This window comes from Puma concolor, chromosome B3 (genome assembly GCF_028749965.1).
Source record: "Puma concolor isolate L17-30 chromosome B3, mPumCon1.1.hap2, whole genome shotgun sequence".
Classification (NCBI taxonomy): Eukaryota; Metazoa; Chordata; class Mammalia; order Carnivora; family Felidae; genus Puma; species Puma concolor.
Window position 1 is genome coordinate 55,671,280 of NC_141672.1, and position 26,004 is coordinate 55,697,283.

The window sequence follows — 26,004 nt, forward strand, 5'->3', positions numbered from 1 at the left end:
AGGTTTTATTTACATTCTAAATCTATTATAATACCATTTACAATTTGCTTACCTGGGTTTCCTCTTTTTCAAGGCTTCATTTTAAGGTTTTCCTCTTCACTAGGGAATTTATTCCTACGTGGTTATTCAGTAGCTTATATATTAAAAAATGCATTTTATTTCACTTGGCATATCTTTAGAGTTAACATTCTTTAGTTGGCAAGCTTTGGGTGGAGCTATTTTCTGAAGTAGTTGAAAATAAAAATATCTCAAGTCGTTTGAGAATGCAAATATGCTACATAAATAGATAGATAGATAGATAGATAGATGCTGGATAGATAGTAGGCTCTTGTAGTTACTGAGTGCTAAAGACATAGGAAAGGACTTTACATGAATATGGACTTCAGAATTCAAGTTTCTCATACAATATTCATTTTCTTTAAGTCATATAAACATACACACACGTATAAGTTGCTTTCTCCAACAATTGAAAATAGGCTGCAGCATTCTGAGTTCTGTATTATAACTGTCTTTGATAGTAGGATGAAAAGAATAGAATTGAAAGTTCAAAAGCATCACCTTCAACTATTAAGAAGCAGCATTACTGGAGTTTGCTTGATGTTCCTCTGATAGACAAATGCTTTTTTCAACTTGATGTTTCAAGTAGTAGCTCTCTCACTTGCAGCCATTATCTATGAGTGTCTATACCAAGTTAAAAAGTGCTTGGAATACCACCAATGGAAGCTTGTAGAGAGAATTGGCTGTGATGTCATAGACCCTTAAGGGAAACTTCTAGAAGTGAGATTCAGTCATATGAAAGACTAAACAAGAAAGATGCTTACTGAGTAAGGTGGGATCCAACAAGGGTGTAGTACAGAATGCAACAATTTATGAATTACTTTTTTCTAAGGTAGCTAAACATAACAACATTTAATGAAGAAAGGCAAACTTACCTATCTGGTATATTTGTGATTCCTGATGATTAATTACTTGAAGATTAATACATTTGAAATTCACCAGTCTTAGAAATGGAAGAAAGTGATGAACCTGATCAGCCTATCTCAGCAGGGAGGCAAGAAATTCGAAAGAGAAGACGACCCAGTCAACCAATGGTAGATAAATCCCAGCAGACCGAAGTGACAGAGAAAAAGAAAAATTTGCTTATATCACAATCATCTGGCCCTAAAGCTACCCTTAGTATTGGTAACATTCCTGGAAGTAAAGTCAACGGTGAGCCTTTCAGAGTATCTTCTCAACTTCGGCAAAGTTGGACAAAGAGAAAGCATGTACAGCATATGACTGATAAATCTCTGCAAACAGACACTATTGTAGAAGAGAAAAAAGAAGAAATCAAACCAGTTGGTGAAACAGTGGTACCTGAAGAAATGCCAGCTGCTCTTGGAGAAGCAGTCCCTGAATTTCCAGAAAGTGTTCAGGAAGTAGAAATTCTGACAAGCAGACACTCAATTCAATTCAAAATAGACAGATCTCAGCAGACCAGTTGTACTGGAGACTGGACAATGATGAACATTCCTCAAAAAGAAACAGTGGACAGAGAACAGCAGACATACTTTAGTGAATCAGAAATAGTGGTAATTGGTAGGCCAGATAGCTCTTTTTCAAAGTCAAGTGAAGTTGTGCAGAAACGTAAATCCTCAGGGAAGATGTTCATTAGTGAACATCCTGAATTGCAACCCTCAACAAGTAGAGATGAAGCAATTAGGCAGGTAGGTATTAGCAGATCTTCATTTAGTCAGCAAAGCAAAAAAGGTAGTTTGGTACCTTTAGAAGATGAGCAGTACGTTCTAGGTGAGATCCAGCCTCCCATTGCAGAGGAGGTCTCTGCTGAAGTGCAACCTACACCAGCTGTGGACATTATTGCAGGAAAGTCTGCTACTGAACTTCAGCCTCCACAAATTGAGGAGGCTCCAGCAGAAAAGGGCCCTGCCAAAGTACAGCTAAGCCTGGGTGAAGAGTCTCTTTCAGAAGGGCCTCTTGCTGAAGTTCAGTCTCCAAAAGTTGAAGAAGCTCCTGTACAGCCTTTCCCAGATGAGGAGACTCCTGAAGAAGAGGCCCCTGCTAAAGTAGAGTCTATCTCTGCTGAAGAGGCTTTTTCAGAAGAGCCTCTATCAGCTGTGGAGGCCCCTACAGAAGAGGCCTCAGCTGAAGTTCAGTCTCCACCAGCTGAAGAGGCCCCTGCAGAGGAGGCCCCAGCTGAAGTTCAGTCTCTACCAGCTGAACAGGCCCCTGCAGAGGAGGCCCCAGCTGAAGTTCAGTCTCCAACAGCTGAAGTTCAGTCTCCACCAGCTGAAGAGGCTCCTGCAGGAGAGGCCCCAGCTGAAGTTCAGTCTCTACAAGCTGAGGAGTCCCCTGCAGAGGAGGCCCCAGCTGAAGTTCAGTCTCCACCAGCTGAGGCCCAAGTTGAAGTTTATTCTCCACCAGCTGAGGAGGCCCCAGTAGAAGAGGCCAGAGCTGAGGTTCAGTTTCCACCAGCTGAGGAGATCCCTGCAGGGGAGGCTCCAGCTGAAGTTCAGTCTCCACCAGCTGAGGAGACCCCTGCAGAAGAGGCTCCAGCTGAAGTTCAGTCCCCACCCGCTGAAGAGGCCCCTGCAGAGGAGGCCCCATATGAAGTTCTGGCTCCACCAACTGAGGCCCCAGCTGAAGTTCAGTCTCTACCAGCTGAGGAGGCTCCTGAAGAAAATACCTCATATGAAATTTGGTCTCCATCAGCTGAGGAGGCCTCTGCTGAACTTCAGTCTCCGTCAACTGAAGACACTACTTTAGAAATGGTCTCTGTTGACAAACAGTTTCCAGAAGCCAAGGAGGACTTTATTACACAAATCTCTGTAGAAAATGACCTTATTCCACCATCTGAACAAACTGCTGCATATGAGGCTCTGGTAGACCATGTGTCTACTGAATATCAAAATCTCCAGACTGATGTCCCAGGGATAAAATTAGAATCAAAGGTTTTGGAAGATCAGCAAAAACTCGAAGGGCCTTTGGAACTGGATCCTGTCCCTGAAGATTTGTCTAATATCAAGAAAGAACAGGTTCCTACCTTTGAAATAGAGGGTGTCATCCATGTACAACTAGAATAGAGGCCTCTTCCTCAGCTCTAATTAGCTCTTAACTAAGCTAGCAATCAGAAGCTACAGGCTTCTGGACATACACACTTAAGAAAAGTATAGGTATCTGGAAGTAAATACCTAAAAGGAAATCCCAAGATGTGGACTGCTGGCTGGAAAACGAACAATAAAAACTAGTGGTTTAAAATTACTATGTTATTTTCATTCAAACATAGCATATATGAAATACCCATTTAGAAATGAAGTTGATGATTGAAATAATTACTTAAAATATCATTTCTATAATAAACCTTATTGAAAAGGGTAAAGTATACTCTACAGCTATATTTTATTTTCACTATATGTAGCTTGTAGTGGAAAAGGCATTTTCTTTGCTGTAGTTCTCTCATCTACTTTAAATTCCTTGAGTTTGTTACACAGCTAAAGGTATGTGTTTTTTTTCTCTTCATTATAATACCCCATATCTCTAATTCTCTTTCTATTTGATTCCTTCTGAGACAAGTGTTCCTTTCCTGTTTTCATCCCTATATTGCATATTTTACAGTCCCATATCTGGATCAGGAAACTTAAATCCTTTATAAAAGCCTTAATTTAATGAAGATAACCTGGATAAAGTATTTTAAAAGGCATGTAAACATAAAGAAAAATATACTTAGCCTCAAGGTATATTTCCACTTTTAATTTCATTTCAACTTAGAATGTGGTGAGTCCTTTGGAAGCTTGGCTTGTTTTTTGTACTTTGAACTTGTTGTGAAGAGTATTGAATTAGTAGTTGTAGTACAGTACTCTCCCCTTATCCACATTAAAATTTTTTTTTAAAAATGTTTATTTATTTTTAAGAGAGAGAGAGATACAGAGTGCGAGCAGGGGAGGTGCAGAGAGGAGACACAGAGAGCCTAACAGTCTCTAGGCTCCAAGCTGTCAGCATGAGCCCGAAGTAGGGCTTGAACCCATGAGATGTGGGATCATGACCTGAGCTGAAGTCAGGTGCTTAACTGACTGAGCCATCCAGGCACCCCTTCAGTTTTGCTTTCCATAGTTTCACTTACCCATGGCCAACTGTGGTCCAGAAGAATATCTTCTTTCTGATGTACCCTCCCTCGAAGGTCAATAGTAGCCTAATGCTGTGTCACAATGCCTTCACTTGACCTGTCACTTGACTACATCTCATCATGTAGGCATTTTATCACCTCACAACATCACAAGGAGAAGAGTTGAATACAGTACAACAAGATATTTGGGAGGGAGAGATCACACACACATAAATTTTATTATAGGATATTGTTATAATTATTCAATTTTATTATTTGTTATTGTTAATCTCTTACTGTGCCTTATTTATAAGTTAAGCTGTATCATAGGTATGTATGCATAGGAAAATGCAGTATACATAGTACTTGGTACTACCCATGATTTCAGGCATTCGCTGGGGCTCTTTGAAGGTATCCTCTGTGGATAAGGGAGGAATACTGTTTAATCTATTCACATTTTTAAAGAGCAATTATAGGTTATTATAAGATATCTGTGAATAAAGGACATCACAGTTTTTATGGTTATGACAACTTTTGGGAAAATATTTTCTTTAGCTATAATTCAGTTGCTACATGCTGAAATAATGAGATGATTCTCTCAAAAAGTTTAACTTGGCTAGTATATTTTTCTGTTTAGCAAAAACTCTAGATTGATGATTCCAGACTTTGATAAAATTTGATGCCCTATAATTGTTGGATATTTCTCACATTCTTCATTACGTCTGTACAGTGTGTGACAAGAGCATGTGATCTTTTTAAGTGTTTTTTTAAAGAATTTTATAAGTTTTTGTAAGTGAAATCTTTTTAAATATGTGCTAGATATGAGGTTGAGAAACATTCTAGAATACTTGAATGAGGGTTGCTTTTTTTGTTATTTCCAAGTCCTTTTTATTTTGTTTTCTGAGATGCTTAAAATCCAGTGAAACTCTTTTCTAAATTTGAAGGTTATTAAGGTTTTTATTTAAATTCATTAGTTAACATATAATGTAATATCAGTTTCAGGTGTACAATATAGTGATTCAACACATCCGTATATGACCAGGAGCTCATCATGACAAGTGCACTCCTTAATCCCCATGACCCATTTAATCCATCCCTTCACTCCCCTTCCTGCTGGTAACCATCAGTTTGTTCTCTATAGTTAAGAGTCAGTTTCTTGGTTTGTCTCCCTGTCTCTTTTTTCCCCTTTGCTCATTTGTTTTGTTTCTTAAATTCCATATATGAGTGAAATCATATGATATTTGTCTTTTTCTGATGGACTTATTTCACTTAGTAGAATACTCTGGCTCCATCCATGTCATTGCACGTGGCAAGATTTCATTCTTTTTTATGGCTGAATAATATTCCATAGTGTGTGTATTTGTGTGTGTGTGTGTGTGTGTGTGTGTGTATACATCTTCTTTATCCATTCATCAATTTATGGACACGTGGGCTGTTTCGATAATTTGGTTATTGTAAATAATGCTACTATAACAATCAAGTTAGTATTTTTATATTCTTTGGATAAATAGTAGTGCAGTTGTTGAATCACAGGATAGTTCTATTTTTAACTTTTGAGGAGCCTCCATACTGTGTTCCACAGTGGCTGCACCAGTTTGCATTCCTACCAGCAGTGCAAGAGGGTTCCCCTTCCTGCACATCCTCTCCAATACTTGTTTTTTTTTAACGTTTATTTATTTTTGAGACAGAGAGAGACAGAGCATGAACAGGGGAGGGTCAGAGACAGAGGGAAACACAGAATCTGAAACAGGCTCCAGGCTCTGAGCGGTCAGCACAGAACCCGACGCGGGGCTCGAACTCACAGACGGTGAGATCATGACCTGAGCTGAAGTCGGATGCTTAACCGACTGAGTCACCCAGGTGCCCCTCCAATACTTGTTTTTTTGTGTTGTTGATTTTAGCCATTCTGACAGTTGTGGGGTGATATCTTGTAGTTTTGATTTGCGGTTCCTTGATAAGTGATGTTGAGCATCTTTTCATGTGTCTGTTGGCCATCTGTAATGTCTTATTTGGAGAAATATCTGTTCATGTTTTCTGCCCATTTAAAAAAAATTTTTTTAATGTTTATTTATTTTTGAGAGAGAGAGAGAGAGAGTGAGTACAGCGGGGGAGGGTCAGAGAAAGAGGGACACACAGAATCTGAAGCAGGCTCCAGGCTCTGAGCTGCCAGCCCAGAGTCCAATGCGGGGCTCAAACTCATGAACTGCGAGATCATGACTTGAGCTGAAGTTGGACACTTAACCGACTGAGCCACCCAGGTGCCCCTCTACCCATTTTTTTAAAGTGGATTATTCATTCCTTTGGGTGCTGAGTTTTGTAAGTTTGGTTTTTTTTTTGTTTTTTTTTTTAATTTTTTTTTTTCAACGTTTATTTTTGGGACAGAGAGAGACAGAGCATGAATGGGGGAGGGGCAGAGAGAGAGGGAGACACAGAACCGGAAACAGGCTCCAGGCTCTGAGCCATCAGCCCGGAGCCCGACGCGGGGCTCGAACTCACGGACCGCGAGATCGTGACCTGGCTGAAGTCGGACGCTTAACCGACTGCGCCACCCAGGCGCCCCTGTAAGTTTTTTATATATTGTTGGATACTAACCCTTTATTGAATATGTCATTTGCAAATATTTTCTCCTTTTTTTAGGGTTGCCTTTTGGTTTTGTTGATTGTTTCCTTCACTGTGCAGAAGTTTTTTATTTTATTTAGTTCCATTAGTTTATTTTTGCTTTTGTTTCCCTTGCCTCAGGAGACATATCTAGAAAAATGTTGCTATGGCCAATGTCAGAGAAATTACTGCCTGTGCTTTCTTCAAGGATTTTTATGGTTTCCTGTCTCAGGTCTTTAATCCATTTTGAATTTATTTTTGTGTATGGTGAAAGAAAGTTGTCCAGTTTCATTCTTTTGCATTTTGCTGTCCAGTTTTCCCAACACTATTTGTTGAAGAGACAGTCTTTTTCCCATTGGATATTTTTTTCCTGTGTTGTCAAAGATGAATTGGCCATATAATTGTGGGCTTTTTTCTGGGTTTTCTATTCTGTTCTATTGATCTGTGTCTTTTTTTTTTATGCTAAATACCATACTGTTTTGATTACTGCAGTTTTGTAATATAACTTGATGTTTGGAATTGTGATGCCTCCAGCTCTGCTTTTCTTTTTCAAGATTGCTTTGGCCATTTGGGATCTTTTGTGGTTCTATACAAATTTTAGGATTATTTGTTCGAGCTCTGTGAAAAATGCTATTGGTATTTTGATGGAGATTGCATTAAATGTGTAAATTGCTTTGGGTAGTAATTTAATTTCTCTTTCTGCTGTTTCATTATTGGTATGTGGAAATGCAATAGATTTATATATGTTGATTTTGTATCCTGGGATTTTACTGAATTCATTTATTAGTTCTAGCTTTTGCCAATTTTTTTTTTTTTCTTGTAGTTAACTTCTAGTTTCATAGTGTTGTGGTCAGGAAAAGTGCATGGTATGACTCAAACAAAACAAAAAAAACCCAGTAGAACAGAAATCTGTAGGGTTTTCTATTTAAAATACATCACTGTAAATAGAGACAATTTTACTTCTTCCATTCTAATTTGGATGACTTTCATATCTTTTTCATACCTAATTACTCTGGCTAGGACTTCCAGTGCTATGTTGAATAAAAGCGGCAAGAATGGGAATACCTGTCTTGCTCCTGATCTTAGAGGGAAAGCTTTCAGCTTTTTACCTTTGAGTATGATGTCAGCTGTGGGCTTGTCACGTGTGGCCTTTATTATGATAAGTTAAGTTCCTTCCATATCCAATTTGCTTATAGTTTTTATCATGAAAGAATGTTCATTTTGTCAAATGCTTTTTCTGCATCTATTGAGACGATTATATGACCAACACCCATTTTTTGTTTGTTATGGTCCTCTGTGACTAATGAGTGCATATCTTGTTGGCTTTCAGAAGTAGATAATTTAGGGACCCAATCCTTTAGTAGCAGTCTTAAAAGGTGGGGAACTAAATATGTGGTTCAAACTCTTTACTCCTGAAGAACTTGGGAGTTGGGGAGTTCCTGCCTGATTGTATTGTGCTGTGCTTGGTATGTGTTATAACAATTTTTTAAAAATCTTTTTTATGTCCATAGTATCTTTATTGATATTCTGTTTGTAATTAAGGTATAATTATTGGTACCTTATATCAATAAATATTGGTAACTGTTTTCTCTCAGTCTCTTTATCTCTCCTTTTTCAAATCAGTCTGGCTTGAGGTTCATTCAGTTTTACTGATCTTTCAAATAATCAACCCTCAGTTTCATTTATGTCCTTATTTATTTCAAAAGAAAATTCATTGACTTCTCTCATCTTTATTATTTCTGTCTTTCTGCTTACTTCTACTTCCTTATGTACTTTTTCTAGTTTTTTTTTTTTTAACAGATGGAATCTGATGCCATTGATTTAGTTTTTATTTCTTTTCAAATGTGGTCTTTTAGTGTTGCACATTTGTCTCAGCAATGTTTTAGCTGCATTCCATAAATTCCAATAACCTGTGCTTTCATTGTCATTCAGTTCAAATGTTTTATAATTTTGTTTTTGATTTATTATTTGATATACGAGTTACTAGCCAACGTGTTATTTGATTTCTAAATATTTGGGAATTTTCCAGATATATTTTTGCTATTGATTTTTAATTTAATTACGTTTTTGTCATAAAATATACTTAGTTTGATTTGACCTTTTCAATTTATTGAGATTTGTTTCATAGACTAGCATATGACCTATTTTGGTAAGTGCTCTGTGTTCTAAAATATTCTATTGTTTTTGGTTGGAGTGTTCTATAAATGTCAGTTTTAGAATCAACAATTGGTTGATAGTGTTGTTTATTTCTATATTATTACTGATTTTCTATCCACTTGTTCTCTATATTATTAAGAGAAGTATGCTGAAATCCCTGACTATACTTGCGGATTTGTCGATTTCTCCCTGAAGTTCTATCAGTTTTTGCTTCATGTATCTTGAAGCTTTGGTATTAACTGCATAAATTTAGAATTATTGTCTTCTTGATAAAGACTCCTTTTATCCCTGGTAATATCCTCTCATCAGTAACTTTGTCACTTGTCAGGTTTAGATCCTTAATATTCTTTGCTTGGTTTACTGTGGCTATTATGTGCTTTTCCTATTTTAGTCTTTCTTCTTCTAAATAATCTTTCCTTTATTGCCAGAGGTATTTATTTTATAATATACATCTGCTCATGCAGTCGTTTGCTTACAGAAAACATATTATATTCCTTAAATTCCTTAAAATGATAGTCATGACCCTTTACATCTACTATAACCTACTTTATATCACCCTTATTAAGTACGGGGTAGTGGTATAAAATGAAGGTTAAAATCATGACTGCCAGTTAGCAAATCCCGACTCCCTAACTTATGAGCTGATTAGCTATTTTGGGTTAGTTAACTTCTCTGTGCCTCATTTACTCATCTGAAAAATAAGAATGATAAGCATAACATCTAACCAATAGAATTGTTGTAACAAAATAGTTAATCCATATTAAGTTCTTTGAATGGTACCTAGTACACAATCAGCAAAAATGCTTGTTCCTTCTCTCATCATCATTACTTGTATTACTTGCATACTTCCTTTCTTGTGACATTTCTTTTTCTATTTAAGTTCTTACCATACCTGGCAATGATTGTTATGCTACAGCTGCCTCTTATTTGTCCATTGTGTTTTAGTCATTTGTTCCCTAGAGAGTTTGGGTCATATTTAAAGTTTTTATTTTAGCTGGCAGTTACTTTGCTTTGGTTTAGCATACAGGTCCTGGACTGCTTTTATGGGCTATGGTTCCAATGAAAATTTAATTTTCAAAGACTTTGTGGTGCTATTTTGGTCTGCTCTTTTCTTCGGAATTTCTACTGATTTGTGATGAAGCCACCTGAGGGAGGAAAGAGGAGCTTTCCCTGGATGGGCTGCCTGGTGCCTTTAGGGTGGAGGAAGGGAGTTTCATTCTCACCAAGAATAAGAAGCTTCCCTGATAGGCAGAATCGTCCTTGCTGGTGCCCCTGTCACCTTGTGTCTCTTTCTGGAGGATGGAGCATCTCAGGCCCATGATTCTATTCCTTCCTGCCTACTCAATGATACAATTTAGTAAATCTCTCCCTTTCCTCCTGCATCATCAGTGTTTCATCAAGTTTCATCAAAGTTTCTACTCATTCTCATTAGCTTTCAAACATGTTTTTTATTTTTACCTATCTTAAATAAGCAAATAAACAGACCTCCTTTCATACTTTCTCTTTAAGCTAATGCTCCATTTCTTGGCTTTCATTGACAGCAAGTTCTATACTCAATTAGTCTCTGTCCCATTCTCTCGAATCTGTTCTTTTTTTTATTTTTATTTTTTTTAAGTTTTATTTGAGAGAGAGCGAGGCAGCATGCAAACAGGGGAGGGAGCAGAGGGAGAGAGAGAGAGAATTCCCAAGGAGGCTCCCCACAGATGTGAGGCTCAATATGGGGCTTGATGTGGGGCTCCATACAGGCTGGACACAGAGCTCAATCCCAGGACCCTGGAGTCATGACCTGAGCCAAAATTAAGAGTCAGATGCTAAACGACTGAGCCACCCCGGTGTCCCCTCTCAAATCTGTTCTAAACAGGCTTTCACTCCTATAGCTCCACTGAAACTGCTCTGGCAAAGAGAAGTAGTCACTGACAAATCCAGTAGGTAACGCTCATCCTCATTTGGTCCAGTAACACAATTTAACACAGTTGATCATTTGCATTAGATATTCTTCCTTCCTTGAATTATCATCGTTCTTTGCTTCTGGGATGCTTTCCTCCTATCTTATTGACTAATTACTCTCAATCTTCTTTGCTGATTTCTCCCCATCTCCCAGCCTCCTAATGCTGAAGAAACCCAGAGTTCTGTTCCTGTCTCTTCTTTTCTCTTTCTTTCCTCTCCTACATTCACTTCCTTAGTGAGCTCATTTAATCTTGTGGCTCAAATCCCATCTATATCATCTGATGGTTTATATCTCCCCAGTCAGATTTCTCAGATGGCTTACTCAAAATATACACTTGTATGACTGATAGATATCTTTCCACTGTAAAGGTGCACCAATTTTGAAATAGCCGGAATGTTTTTCATCTCCATCAGTATAGTTTTATTTGCACCTGAGACAACAAAACCAATTTTGAGAACATGACTAGCTAGCTATGAAAGACAGGAACACTTATGTTGGCACATTGCATCCTGAGAAGTGCAGTTCTAGAAGAAAAGACAGGAAACAGGGATAAGATGGAGAAGTGGGAAAAATCCTTTGCTTTGAGCATATTTTGATTTATAATATCAAAATATGCTCAATTATCTTAGAGTGTCATGTAGCTACATGGGAGAAGGAGGTTGGGTAGAAATTTTTATCTCCTTCAGCAGAACTCCAAGAATGAGTCTTGAAAAGAGAATTTGAAGTTACTCTTCAGGTCATAAGAGATACTTCTAAGACCATCAACCAGATACAATTCCCAGATCATCCCAAGAGTTATTATGAAGCCAAGTACACATAACCGAACTGGCAAACAAAATATATCTCTGAGAATGTGAAGGTGTTGGAATCTACTTTTATAATAGCATAAAAGTGAAATTAAAAAAATTAATATAAACTCTTGGCTATTGGCACGACTCTTTAATTTGACACAAGAAATTTCTTTTTATTAGGTTTTATCACAGGACTCACATGTGCATTCCTACTTATGCCTAGAAAAAAAAAAGACAAGGAATTGTTTTATGGCTGTGATAGCCAATATTATTGTTAATTTGGTTAGGCAATAGTACCAAGTTATAAATAACTGGGTTATTTAACTAAGTATTTAGATTTAAGTATTTGACTATTGCTGTGTTGATATTTTTAAGATGCGGATAATAGCTACAAGGTGACGTTAAGTACAGATTACCTTGGATGATGTAGGTGAGCCTCATCCAATCAGTTGAAGGGCTTATGAGCAAAAATAGAGGTTTCCTGGTGAGGAAATTTTGTCTTGAGACTGAAACATCAATGCTTGTCTGAGTTTCCAGACTGCCAGCCTACCGTATGGATTTTGGATTTGGCAGTTCCTATAGTTGTGGAAGGCAATTCCTTAAAATTATATACATATACATACATTACATATGTATTTATATACATTCATGACAAAAAGTATTATATAAATAAATAACTAAGTAAGGAGTATTATATAAATATCTCTTATTGATTCTGTTTCTCTGGAGAATCTTGACTCATATAATGGTTATGTTTGAGTTTGAGATCATGAGTGTCTTTTTTTACTTTTCTATTTACCACATTTCCCTTAATGAACATATTTTACTATTTCAGTAAAAGAACATAAACTGGGTTTGACCAAGCTCCCAAGTTCCCAAGCTCAGGAACTGTTAAGAAAATTTTGAAAACTAGACTCCAGAATTAAACAACATAATTTCAGTGATGAGAAATTGTCACTTTTGGCTTTGCTAGAGAGATATTTGCAATTTGCATGCATAGTTGGGCCAACCCAAATTATGTATTTGGAATTTCAAACCAATCTTGATATTTTCCCCTTAAAGCTTGTTTTAACTGTCGCCATGGGAATTGATGATTAGAAAGACTTTATGGCTATGGTGAGAACTGGCATAGAGACAAAAGCAAACAAAAACAAAAACAAAACAACAAAACCAAAAGAAATCATGTAGTATGTCACAATCAAGTAATGTCACAGAGTAAATCATATTACCATATTACTGGCTCATTTACTTTACTGATGAGGTTTCTGAATTATCAGATTAGAAAAACATGTTAGACTTAGTATATCCTGATTTTAGGATTTGATGAGATTTCTTTTTCTTTTGATGATGAGAAAATATGAAGAACGGCAGGCTGGATATGATTTGATTTAGGTGTTGAGTTATTGAAACCACCTGATAAAGTCTTGAATTAATGCACTTTTATTGGGGTGAAAGGGAAATGGATTTGAGATTTATTATGGAGACACACAAATAATGGTACTCACTGACTGGATGCCAATCTCAGTGGAAAAAGGAACATTTCACATGATTTCACAGTTTGGACATGTAAGGATATATGTATTCCATTCACTAAAAAGGGGAAAATAGACACAGAAACATATGTTGGGGAAGAGAAATTAGAGATAACAATTTTAGGTTTGGATAATCTGACTTTTAGGTGCTTTTGGTACACCCAGTTGGAGATATTCAGTAGGCAACAAAAATGTCTTCTATAGCTCAGGGAACACCCAAATGCTTCATGTGACTGGTAAGTCACACTTAAGTCTAGGGAAACATCAAGAATGTTCCTTGTAGTAAAGGAGGAGAGGATATTTGATATCTCTGGGATAATAAATTATTAAGGAATAGTTTTTAAATGGAAGTGAATGAGTAGTTTTATATGGTAAGGAGAAGATGCTGGTAGATAAGAATATGTTAAGGCTCTATTAGATATCATGTAAAAGAGAAAAAAGGCATATTAATAACAATAAAGCTACAACAGACATATGAAAAAGAATGGCTGAGAGAATAACATGCAGAGAACTTGACTAATGCAAAGCAGGACTTCTTTCTCTAGGACAGAAATAAGTAAGGAGTAAGCATAGATGTTAGGGAGAAAAGAGTTAAAGCATCAGGCCTGTGATTCATTTCTGCCCTGATTACTGGGGTAATGTTTCTGAGGGAAAGAAAAGAAGGCAGGTGACCTGTTCTCATTCTTAGTAAACATGGTAACTGGTCCTTTGGGTGATATTTATTAGGAGGAGAATCCTTATCTATGGAATGTTCTTTATAAGCTGTCCCTGGCTTATAATTGCTTATGGGAATGCATCTGGGATTCATGGATTTATGAGACATAGTTCATGTAAAATGTCACAGAAGTTCTATAATTATCTGGGGTATAAAATAAAGATGTTTCATAATTGAACCCTCCTGATTATATAAGGTAATCCACAAACCTCACTAGGAGACCTCATCTATTCTGGGTCACATGGCTCCTGTACAATATGGAAAGGAAGGGCCTAGGGAGCCATACAGGGTATCCAAGACTTCTCTCTCTTTGTGCCTCTAGATTGCTTATGTGCTTGATATTATTATTAAAAGTTGAAATATGTAAGGTCTTTGATATGTGTGGTTTTGATTTGATTAATTTCATAGTATGTGTTGTGTAGGATGTTAATTTGGCGGGTTGGAGACACAATGTATTTTCTCCATGGATTATGAGCATGATATGAGCTAAGAGTAAGGGGATTGAAAGGTGAGATATAATACAATGTTAAAATTTTGACTAGTATGTGTGGGGGAATGGAAGAGGAAGTTAACCAGGAAGTGATTGCAAAGAGGGACCGAGATGTAGCTATGGTAAGAATGTGAAGCATAAATGGGAACAGCTAGGTGGCACTAATAGAAATGGTACCTAGAATGTGAGAGAGGTGCCTGCCATGTTCCACTCTTCACTAGAGGATACATTTATTCTGGGCTGTGATATATTAACCAGAAAACATTTATGGTCAACCAAACCGATGTTAGGGACTTGGCTCAATATTATGTCAAATATTGGACAGTGGAAATATTAGAGACATTTAGCTAAGAAAGAAGAGGACTTCCAGAACAGGCCTAAGATAATTGAACTAGAATCAACGATTGGAGGTTATGGGGAATCATTTTTTGGCAATTTAATGAGGCATTTAAAAAAGCTGTCCAAAGAAAGTACACCCTTAATGTAGAGATTTGATCATCCCCTAGAGATTTTAATGCAACAAGGCTGAGGAGAGGCCCAAGAATGTGTATTTTTTTAAACTCCACAGGATAATTTATCACATAGCCACATTTTGGATCGCTGAGCTGATTGATGTAGTGAATATTTGAGCCTCTAGAATACTTGAGCTAGATGATAGTTCAGATCCTTTCTGAACTGAGATTGCATGAGTCTGCGATTGACCACATACTGGAGACCAGCAGTGGTTGTTTTCGAACTAAGTACCAACCCTTATGCAGCCTTTTCTTATAGCTTTATGGAACAGTTGGCTTCTTGATAATTAGTTTGTTTTCTGTGGCTAATTCTGTCCAACACTTGGCCTGCCCATTGCTTAAGATATGACTCACTTATGGGATCTTAATCAGATGATGGGAAGCCTGATACAAGTGAGCTATCTAGATACTCATCAGTGCTAATCTGTGTCTGAAGTGCTTTAGTCAGAAATACTAGCATAAGTGCACTTCAAAGCTGAGTTCTTATACTCATGTATAAGGAGGTAACTTGGGAATTCTAATTTTGGAGACCTCCAACTGTGGCAGAGGATGGAGCATGTCATGGGTCCTGGTTTGCCATTCTTCACTGTCTCTGTTGACCATTATGTCAATGTTCAAAATTCTGGACATGGTATCAAAAGAAATAGCTGAGAAAATTTCCCCTACAATATCCATGGAAAGGGAAAGTTACTAATGATATTTCTTTCTACAAAGTACATCTTCAACAGTTCTAGGGACAATGGCTTCACAGAGGAGAGGTCACGAATTTCCTCCCAAGGTGTTCTGTCAGACTTCAACTCTCTTGTAACCAAAAACATAATAATCCCTGCTCCTCTGGAGCATGATAGACTGAATGTAGTTTTTAACATTTTTTTTCTTTTAGTTATGTCATTCTCATGAAAGGATGCTGCTTTGTCTTTAAATGATCACAAACTCTAACTTTTTAGTTAGATACCCCCTCAGCCAAAGTTTCCTAAATGTGCCTGATGGTAAAAGTCATCTGGGGACTTATTAAAAATACAACTTCTCAGGTCTTAGCCCTGAAAATTCAGATTCAGTGGCTCTCAGGTAGGCCTGATAATCTGAGTTTTTAACAAACACTCCACATGGCTCTCTGGGTTAGAAGTTCTCAAATGGGGTTTCTAATTAGAATCATCTGGAGAGTGGTCACACAGAGAGAGAGACTCATAGGTCTCAACCATACATCTTAAGAATTTCTGAAAGAGGAGCTTGAGAAATTGATATTTTCAGTTTCTTCAATGTATACCCATATGTAGCCCCTGTGAAACTTAACTACCTCAGATTTTACTTCACATAAGGGAGAGTGTTTGATTTGGACCTGTAGGTATGGTTGCCCCACTAAATATGGGAAGAATAATGATATCTTTAGAAAGAACCAAGATGAAATTCTGTACTGATCTCAGGAACAAAAAAAAAATCAGTTTGACTTAAATTGTAACTTCTCTAGGACAGGATTTCTCAACATCAGCATTACTGGCATTTGAGATTGGACAACTGTGTGTCATTGGAAGCTTCCCTGTGCATTGCAGGATGTTTATCAGCATCTCTGACCTCTGCCCAACAGATGCCAATAGTAGCAACCTCCTAACTGTTACAACCAACACATGTCACTAGACATGGCCAAATGTTCCTGGGGGGTAAAATCACACTCAGTTGAATACCACTGTTCCAGAGAAAGGATAGAGCACTGATGGTAATTTAATCAAGCTTTAAAAATATTTATTTTATAAATAAAAGAGCATGCTCAACCACCTAGTTTTTATCCTATGGCCTCTCTGGATGTTCAGGATATGATATAGACTCCCAGGATTAATCTTTGTGGGATCAAATGCTTTCCAAACACAAAAAGGAGGCAGATGGGATGTGGTTTTGAATTAAAAAGAAATCTGTCAGGTGTCACAGGACTCTGGCTTGGATATTGCAATTTGTACTAATTCATCATGATATTATAGAAAAATAAAACCTCAATGATAGTGTAACCCTTTTCAATATGCAAAAATCTTAAATATTTGGTAGATTTTGTGGGTAAGCCCTTTAGACAAAATTAGAGTATCATATCTATCTTCAGCCAAACAAGCATTAAGTACTTGGAGGTATTTTTAAAGTTAGGTAACTTCATTGCCATAAGGACATACAATTTGTAGAATAGTAATGCTGAAAAAGGATTCAGTGATTTGCTTTTTAATTTTTTTGAAGATTTTACCACAAATGGCAAATTCTGAGTCAGAAATTGTCATTTATATGAAATTAAATGATACAATGTCATTTTACTCGAGTTAGCAAACTACAAGGTTTAAAGTCACATTCCTTGAGACTACTCTTATTTCTGACACCAACTGCAAGTTTGGGAGGGTGCCCAATGCCACCCAGTTTTTTTTTTTCAGCTTAAGTAATAAAAATTTCTTGAGAATTCCTGGGATAGTGGTTATTACCTCCCAACCTGGTGGGAGGAAGCAACACTCTAGGAAATCACTCAGAAATCACACCGTCCCAATAATTCTGGCTAACACAAGGAGAGCAAAATCATTCCTCTGAAAATTGATCAGTCTTTGTTCATACAAGGAGGGTTGGAAGGACGGATACAGAGGGGACCATCATATGATACTGGGGGTGTGCTGGACCCCAAGTTGGCTCCTCAAACACCAGGGGGGAAACAGATCCACTTCTTTAGGGGTCAATGCTGTCCAGTTTTGATAATTCACTAGAAGAGCCACAGAATTCACTGACAGCTATTATACTCTCTTATGGCTTATTACCGGGAAAGCATACAGCCAAAGGAAGAGACTTCATAAGATGGAGTCTGAATGGGTTCCAAATGTGAAGCATCCTTTATCATCAGTATATACCTCTGTAGGATTGATGTATGACAATATGCACAGAGTATTGCCAACCAGGGAAACTCACCCTAGCTTCCATGTTCAGAATTTTTATTGGGGGCTCCATTACATAGTTATGATTGATTGATTGATTGCCCTTGTGTTTGAAATCAAATGCTAGGTTGCAGATGTCATGTGACCCAAATCTCACACCATAAAACATGATTAGTCTCTGTGGCATGGCCAACCCCAACCTAAATTGCATGTTGGTCTTTTTGGCATAGCCAGTCTCCACTCTAAAACTGTTGGGTGTGAGAAGTTTCACCCATCTGGGATAGCCAGTCCCTGCTTTAAACAAAGGCATTCCTATCAGATATGACATAGATTGCCTCTCAAAAGTTGAGGGCAAAAGTCAGACTTCTCTTTGGGAAAAGCCAAGTTCTTTATAACACCTTTTTGAGCAGTAAAAACTTACTTATAGAGCATGTTTGACATATATGTAATGTAAATTATTGAGGATCCACTACTCTTCAGATGTTTTCACATAAAGTATTTTCTTAAATCTTCACATTAGTTTATAAGCAATGGCATAAAGCCACAAGCACAATGATTTGACCTCGCATGTTGCATATTATTTTTTAATTTTTTAGAATTTAAACAAATTTAAAGTCCTTCTGTTTACATAGTGATAGAATTTACCTATTATTATGCAACATATGATTTGTCTGACCAGTTTTCCTTTTTCAAAGGCCAGTGTTTATCCTGTCCCATTCCTCACTTAAACTATAATTATGGTTTTAAAGAATATATTTCACTTAAAATATAAGTAACCTGATCCTAGTCACACAGCTAGTACTTAAAAATTAGCCAGAATTTAAAGCTAGCTCTTTAGGTGCCATGATTTTCCATTATTCCAAAGCTGTATGATGTCATGGAAGGTAGCGTACATAGGACTCTCAGATTGGCATAGAACACATGAGTAGCCTTTGGAAAATATTTCCAATGATCTGTGGGGACTCAGTAGGTACTTAGAGAGGCTTTTGGTAGCCTGATATGATAAAGGAAACTGAGAAACATGTTTTGTGACTAAAATGCAAGTCCATGTGGCAAACCAGAAAATTTGCTTCAGCCAACGCCCAGGACTACATAATTTTGGTTCATGATTTGTTTTTTGTTCATTGATGGACTGTCTTGTCATCTCAGACACTGAATTAAATTTGGGTCATGATGGTCCCTTTTATGAAAGAGTGTAATCTTAACTGCCAGGAATATATTTTTGTACTGCCATTGACTACTGGGCACAATCACATTAGAAGGATTATCTTAGTTTATGTAAGTGTTGTACAGCATCCCTTATAAATCTAAAATGCTACTAGAACTTAAAGTATCATTTGTGACTCCTTAAAAAAACTTGGTTCTATTATTTAAATGATGATAAAATCTGCCCATTACTTGTCAGAACAAAATCTATTCCATTTTTCAAGAGCATCATTCTCTTCTTCTATCTCCCACAAAAACTATGATTATTATTTCTTTGTGCAGTTTTGTACTTAAAATTATTAAAATTATTATGGCCTGTCAGTCCTAGTAGCTATTGAATGACTTGAATAGTTTTAAGACCTTAACAAAAAAGGTTTATTAATGGGCAGATAGCCCCTCTAGATTAAGTTGAAAAGAAATAAACCATATCACAGTAGACCACAAGTGTCAAAGAGCATAAACAATATTGTTGAAAACCTTACTGGTGACATGTGAACTGGGCCTCTTCGAAACATCTAATTCTGTAAGCATCATTTCTTGTAGCCTCTTTAAGAAATAGCAAGGCTCATTGAAAACCACCACAGGCAAAAGGACTACATTAAGCATCAAAATATTAAGATAGTAAGAATAATACCTTATGTCGCATAATTCTTTGAATTTTTCAGAATGTTTCCCAATATATTTAATCAATAAGAAAGAACAGTAAACCAGTAAAGAGTTGCCATTCGAAATTCATTTGAGTTGGCTGTCTGATGTCTTGGTCAGTGTCCTGCAGTTGTTACAATATGGGAACATTTCAGAGAAAAATGTGTTTGGCTATCTGAACAGTTATTTATTGTAATTTTCCTACCAAAGATTTGTGCTTTGTATCCCAAATCACAAAATTTTCCTAAGGTTCATTTGTCTCTCACCAGTAAGGAAGAAATGCAGAAAAAATGAAACATATAACAGTATCAGTGTTAAAACAGAGAGGAAGTTAGGATAGAATCCTTCTATTAACAGTGGTTTTTAAATACTAGCTCAAGGATCAGATCCATTTGAATTATACTGAACACATATAAAAATACAGAATCACCAGAAATGAGACTCAGCAAACCTTTTATTTTAACAAGTAGCTCCAGGTGATTTTCATGTCTATGAAGATTTCAGAACCTGCCTTAGTGAATCAAATAACCTAAGAATTCTTTTTAGGGTATACGTATTCACAAATAGTGAAGAGCTTAAGTTAAGAGGTATCCAGTATAGAGATGGGAATAAATAATGTTAATATCAGGAGATGTAGAAAATGGAGGTCATCTCTGTTGAGATTATGGATATCAAAAAACTATATTCTTTTTTCATGCCAGAAAGACATTGGCTTGAAGAAGAAATTGGCAGATCCACATGGTATAATCAGAATTTTCTCTATTGCTTATCTGGGTATGGAGCACAGGGCAGGAGCTTCAGTCTTTTAGGGCCCACAACTGATTGGAGAGATTGAGAAAATTGTTTCTGTGAGTCATTGAGAAACTGTGGGACATCACTTAGCTTCCAGAAACTATAAACTGATGTAGAAAATGGTGTAGGAAATTTGAGTAACATGGTGTGCCTATTGCAGATCAGGCGATTTTATATGATTCCCCCTCTCTTTTAATTTAAACTTAAAAAGAACAAATTGTATGTTTGAATGTTACAAATGCTAGGCTGTTTAATAGGTTATGTTTCCCTATGTTTCTGGGTGGGGGCTTATACTGAAATATATGACAATTACTCTTTGTCTTCATGTAACCCCGATTCCTAGTGCCTCTGACTAAAGGTGTATATACATTATGAAATTTGGTTCTCATAGCTCCACAGTGGTACCTTAGGGGAGCATAGATTTGATTACATGAACTTGGTCCCCTTGTCCTGGGAATACTGAGATAAGAGATCAGTTGCTACTTTCAAAGAGTTCTTACTGAAGTGGGAGAATGAGACATAAACTATTACTATACAATATAATGAGAACTATGAAAGAGGTCAGTGTATTTCTGTAGTGTAGGTTACCATGGGCTTACAGAGGAGAGGTTACCAGGTCAGTTTGGGGACAGAAAAGGGAAGGATTTATTTAAAAGGTAAGTCTTAGACAAAGAGATTGGGTAGGCATAAAGGTATGCTAGGCAAATGAGGTGGTGGTGATGGGGACTGGCTCTCCAGCAGGAAGGGACAACATGAAAGGAAAGCTAGCAGATGATAGAGGACACATCACATCTTCAAATAGCTCAGTTTGTCCAAGGCATAGATGTTGAGATTTAAAATGGTGAGAAATGTTGCTGCTAGACAGGCAGGCAGAGAATCGTGAAAGACTTTATTTGTCATCATAAGGAATTTCAATTTATCATGAAAGTAGTGGATATCTGTTGAAGGGTTGGAAGCAGGAAGCTGAACAATGATTCAATGTGCAGCTTAGAAAGAAACTCTCTGATAGCAGTGTGAAGGATGTATTTCAGTCAGAGGATTTGGGATAGAGATACTTGTTGGATGGCTACTGAAACAATCCAGATGAGAAATGGAAGCATTGACAGGAGTAAAATGATGTGTACTATTGACTATTAGGGGGAGAGAAAAGATGGGAATAGGTGATAAGTTGGATAGGAGGTGACGGAAGGAAAGGTCTATGAATACTGTGTGGATGGAGATTTTATTTATAAGATGGCAAATCATAGTGGAATTAGCAGGTTTGGAGTAAGAATACAAACTGAGTTTGGGATTTGTTGAGTGGTAAATGCTTAAATAACATTCAGATGGAGATGAGAACTAAGGGAGATCATCTAGGGAGTAGGGGCACAGTGTCACTGGAATGGTGATGGTGGTCATGCCAACAGAGAACTAAACTGCTGTGGTAGTGGTAGATTTTGTCAAAAGGACAGAGTTCTTTTGTGTTACTTTGATTTTGATGAAGAATTGAATTTTTTACAGTGTCACAGAATGCACAGAATGATTGGTTTTGTTTCACTAGTTTGTAGCTCACTTAATGCACTGCTTTATTCTTTCAGTGTCTGGCAAACATAAAATGTTTTCTTCTCTGAAAAGTTGTGGTGTTTGCCTTGGGATGGTAAGAGAGTTTTTTTTTTTTTTTTTTTTTTTTAATAACAGAGTGCAACAATATATACAGGTAAAAGAAAAAGAGAAGAGAGGTGAGAGGAGAAGAATTGGAACAATTTTTTTTAGATATTTATTCATTTTTGAGAGAACACAAGTGGGGGAAGGGCAGAGAGCAGGGACAGAGGGTCCAAAGTGGGCTCTGCACTCACGATATGGGGCAAGCCTGATGTGGGGCTTGAACTCACGAACCGAACTGCAAGATCATGACCTGAGCTGAAGTTGGAGGCTCAACCAACTGAGCCATCCAGGTGTCCCTACTTGGAACAAGTTAAAAAAAATATATTGCTTGCAGCAATATCTGAAGGGATGAAAGACCAGGAAATCTAAGAGGAGGAGAACATATCGAAGAGATATTTGTCTATAGCAACAGACAAGACAAGGGAAATATAAATTAAGTTATATTGACATTAGATTTAGCATGTGAGGAGATTTTAGTGAAAGGAGGTTCATTAGTGTATGGGGAAAGAGATCAAATTGCTTGGATAAAGAAGAAATGGTTTATAAAGAAGTGACCAAGATGCCCTTAATATTCCTCTCAGCTTGACTAAATTTTGGACAGGTTTCTTCCCCTGGCCATCCTTTTCTCACAGCATTTACAAAAGCTTTCTCTGCTTCTTCTAGATGCAAGTCTCCCATCCTCTTGAGAGTTTTGTAAACTCTTAGAAATGACTCTTTCGAGGACTTGGAAGTCGTTCCTTTGCAATTTAATCATGATAGGTCTCTACTTCCTGGTCTCTATGGGAGGATAGGAACCTAACATTCATTAGTCCCAGTTAGTAAACATAGAAAGCTTGATTAAATTGATCAACCTCCCTTCTCCCCAGTGTCTTCCAGTACTATTCCACTAGCCAACTCCAATGCTTAAAATTCCTCTGCCTTTTGGAGTGCCTGGGTGGCTTAGTTGGTTGAGCGTTTGACAGTTTTTTGGCCCAGGTTATGATCTCATGGTTTTGTGAATTGAAGCCCTGTATCAGGCTCTGTGCTGAGAGTGTGGAGTCTTTTTGGGATTCTCTCTCCCTCTCTCTCTCTCTCTGCCCCTCCCCTGCTCACTCACTCTCTCTCAAAAATAAATAAACCTAAAAAAATACTCTGCCTTTTATTTCACTGGAGTTTATTTTCTTTGCCCTATTGCAATAGCCTTGATTCCAATTGCGTAGTCTTGGAAAAAGTTTTCCTTGACTGCTTAATTGCTGGGTACAACTTTTCTTTGACAGAAATGACAGATAAGATAGATTTTTCTTTCAAGAAGCATAGCAGTGAAGGGAAGAAAGATGGTAGAGTTTAAGAAGGACTTAGTGCCAAAGCTTTGGTATTGACAAAGACAGGAAAGCCATGGACATGTTTATATGTCCAGATGATAGAGCTATGGCTCTAAAGCTATACCTTTTAATTCCCATCTTGGATCTCCATGCTTGACTCAATGTCTTGGAGCTCTTGATCTTTACTTCTGACTTGATATCTGAATTCCGCCTATTGGCTAATGGATGGAAGTATTACCTCTTCTTCCTACCCCTGAGTTGACTATCCTTTCAAAATACACGTGTATCTTGTTTCTGACCTCAAACAAGTTCTTTCTTCTCAAATACCATAGACTTGTTAGTTTCCCCTCAAACACTTCTTCTTTCTCTTTCTTATACTCTAAATATTAATAATATAATACACATAATATTTGTTATGCCACAGATACTGTACTAAGTGTTTGACACATGTTAATTCATTTATTTCACAAAGCTCTAGTAATAAAAAATTACAGGTTAAAGAATTGGCTCATGTGACTGTAGAGGCTGGCAAGTCCAAACACTGGAGGGCAGGACTATAGCCTAGGACACAGGGAAGAGCTGATGTTGCAGCTCAAGTCTGAAGGCAGTCTGGAATCATTTTTCTCTCTTTTTTGGGGGGCATCAATCTGTTTCTCTTGAGGCTTTCAACAGATTGGAAGAGGCTCACCCACATTATGGTTAATAATCTGGTTTATTCAAAGTCTTATTTAAATGTTAATGTCATCTAAAAAATAACTTCCACAGTGATATTTATGCCTTAGTAGCTCTTAGGGCAGATCTTCCATTAGGGGAGTCCTATATGAAAACAAATAATTTGCATTGATAGAGAGGAAATGGTTAACTCTGTTTGGAAAGGCCAGAATCTTCCTGGAAAATAGGGCCCTGAACTTGGCTTTGAAATTAGTAAGGCTTCATTAGTTGGACAAAACACATTATAGGAAAAGGTTATACCATGTGAAAGGTAATGAGTATAAAACAGCTAGGTGTATCTGAGAAAGAATAATCATTTTGGTGCAGCTTCCACTGGTGTAAAATGCCTGTGAATGTGAGGGTGGAGTGAGCTGGAGATCAGGAGATGACGATGGTCATCCCACTTAGTTGGGGTGGGACCGGATTTTACTTTGTGTAGGGGGGAGCCAATGAGGAATTTTGAAAAGGGGAGAGATATTATTAGACTTTAGTTTTAGTAAAGATGCTATAGTCTGTCAGAAAAATTTGTGGAAGACTTTGAAATAGACCCAAAACATTAGTAGGTGTCTTCAATAAAAATGTATGTGGTATCTAGAGCACACCCTTCTGGGTTATTTGATACTATGGAGTTTGCATCTTTTATTGTCTGAGCTATTTAAAACTGTAAATTGTATATCACGGCAATGTAAATGACTCTTGTCCATAGATGTGCAAATGAATTCTGTCTGGTGGGTGGAAAATCAATTTCCCTCCCTGCTCTGGAAAAAGTGTTTTGCAACTATTTGTGAATTCAGTTCAGTGTTCCTGATCAGACTATATAAGTGTGGTACTGTGAATTTTCCTTTAAAGCCATTACAACATCTTCTTGGTTCCCTCATTAATTAATTAAATAAAATCACTGATATGCTTATTTTACATTTGTATGAAATTCATCATTTTACCTTTAAAATGTTTTTCTTTAACAGGTCTGTCCTCAGGGAAGAGGTAATACAATCTGTACTAAGGTGGTGATAGCATATGCAAATGGAAGGAAGTTAATAGGTTACAGATGGCTTTGCGATACACAGACTGACAGGATTTAGTGTTCTGATGGGATATGGGAAATGAAGAAATATGATGGTTGAAAATGATTCCTAGATTTCTGGCATTGTTGGTTACATAGATAGTATTCTTTCATCAATATATATTCCACAAGGAAAAAAGACATCAAGATACTATAGTTGGTTATTATTAGATGTTTGGTGGTAGAATTCAGAAGTATTGGAGACTAGAGGTTCTGAGCTGGGATTCAAGTGTATTAATTTAAATTTATAGGAATAAAAAGAAAGGATGGGAATAAATTAGAATACAAAAAATGGAATGTAAGGTGAAAATACAAGTGGGTACAATATAGAACGTTTTTTAGGGATGAGCAGAGTGAAAAGATCCAGTAAAAGAGATTAAAAATAAATCTCTTTTATTTAGGATGGTGTTATGGAAGCCAAAGAAGGACAATGTTTTAAGAAGGAAAGGCTGATCAAGTGTTAAATGCTATAAATTTGCCCATTGATTTGGCTATGTGGAAGTCAGTGGTGGCCATTGCTAATAAAGTTTAAATGTCCAGATGGGAGGATAGAAGCAAATTGTTTGATAGTGTTGGGAATTAGATAATTGGATAGAAAACAAAGGAAGCTGTGGGAAAGGAGGTAGGGATGAATGCAGAATTAAGGGAGAGATTTTTGTGATTGAACATAGCATAAGGGGAATTAGTCCCCCCAAAACTCAGATAGATATGGGTGGTTGGCAACCGTCCCTCTAAAACTACTGCTGAACAATTTAGATTCATTATTACCAACACTGGGTCATGAGATGGTATGATACAGAACAGATGATTTCCAGTGGGGTAAAATTGTAACAAGCTTTGTGGGTAGGTGAGAATAACAACAGCAACAACAAAAATAGTATCTAGATTAGGAAGAACAGATGGAGAAGG

At 37.1% G+C, this 26,004-nt stretch overlaps 1 protein-coding gene across 1 annotated transcript; it reads left to right on the forward strand.

Annotated features, from left to right (window-relative positions):
* The first annotated feature begins 772 nt into the window (after positions 1-772).
* On the forward strand, positions 773-3,258 carry FSCB (fibrous sheath CABYR binding protein). Its single transcript, XM_025920021.2, has one exon. The coding sequence runs from the start codon at positions 1,008-1,010 to the stop codon at positions 3,078-3,080; it is 2,073 nt and encodes a 690-aa protein (XP_025775806.1). The 5' UTR covers positions 773-1,007; the 3' UTR covers positions 3,081-3,258.
* The last annotated feature ends 22,746 nt before the right edge of the window (positions 3,259-26,004 follow it).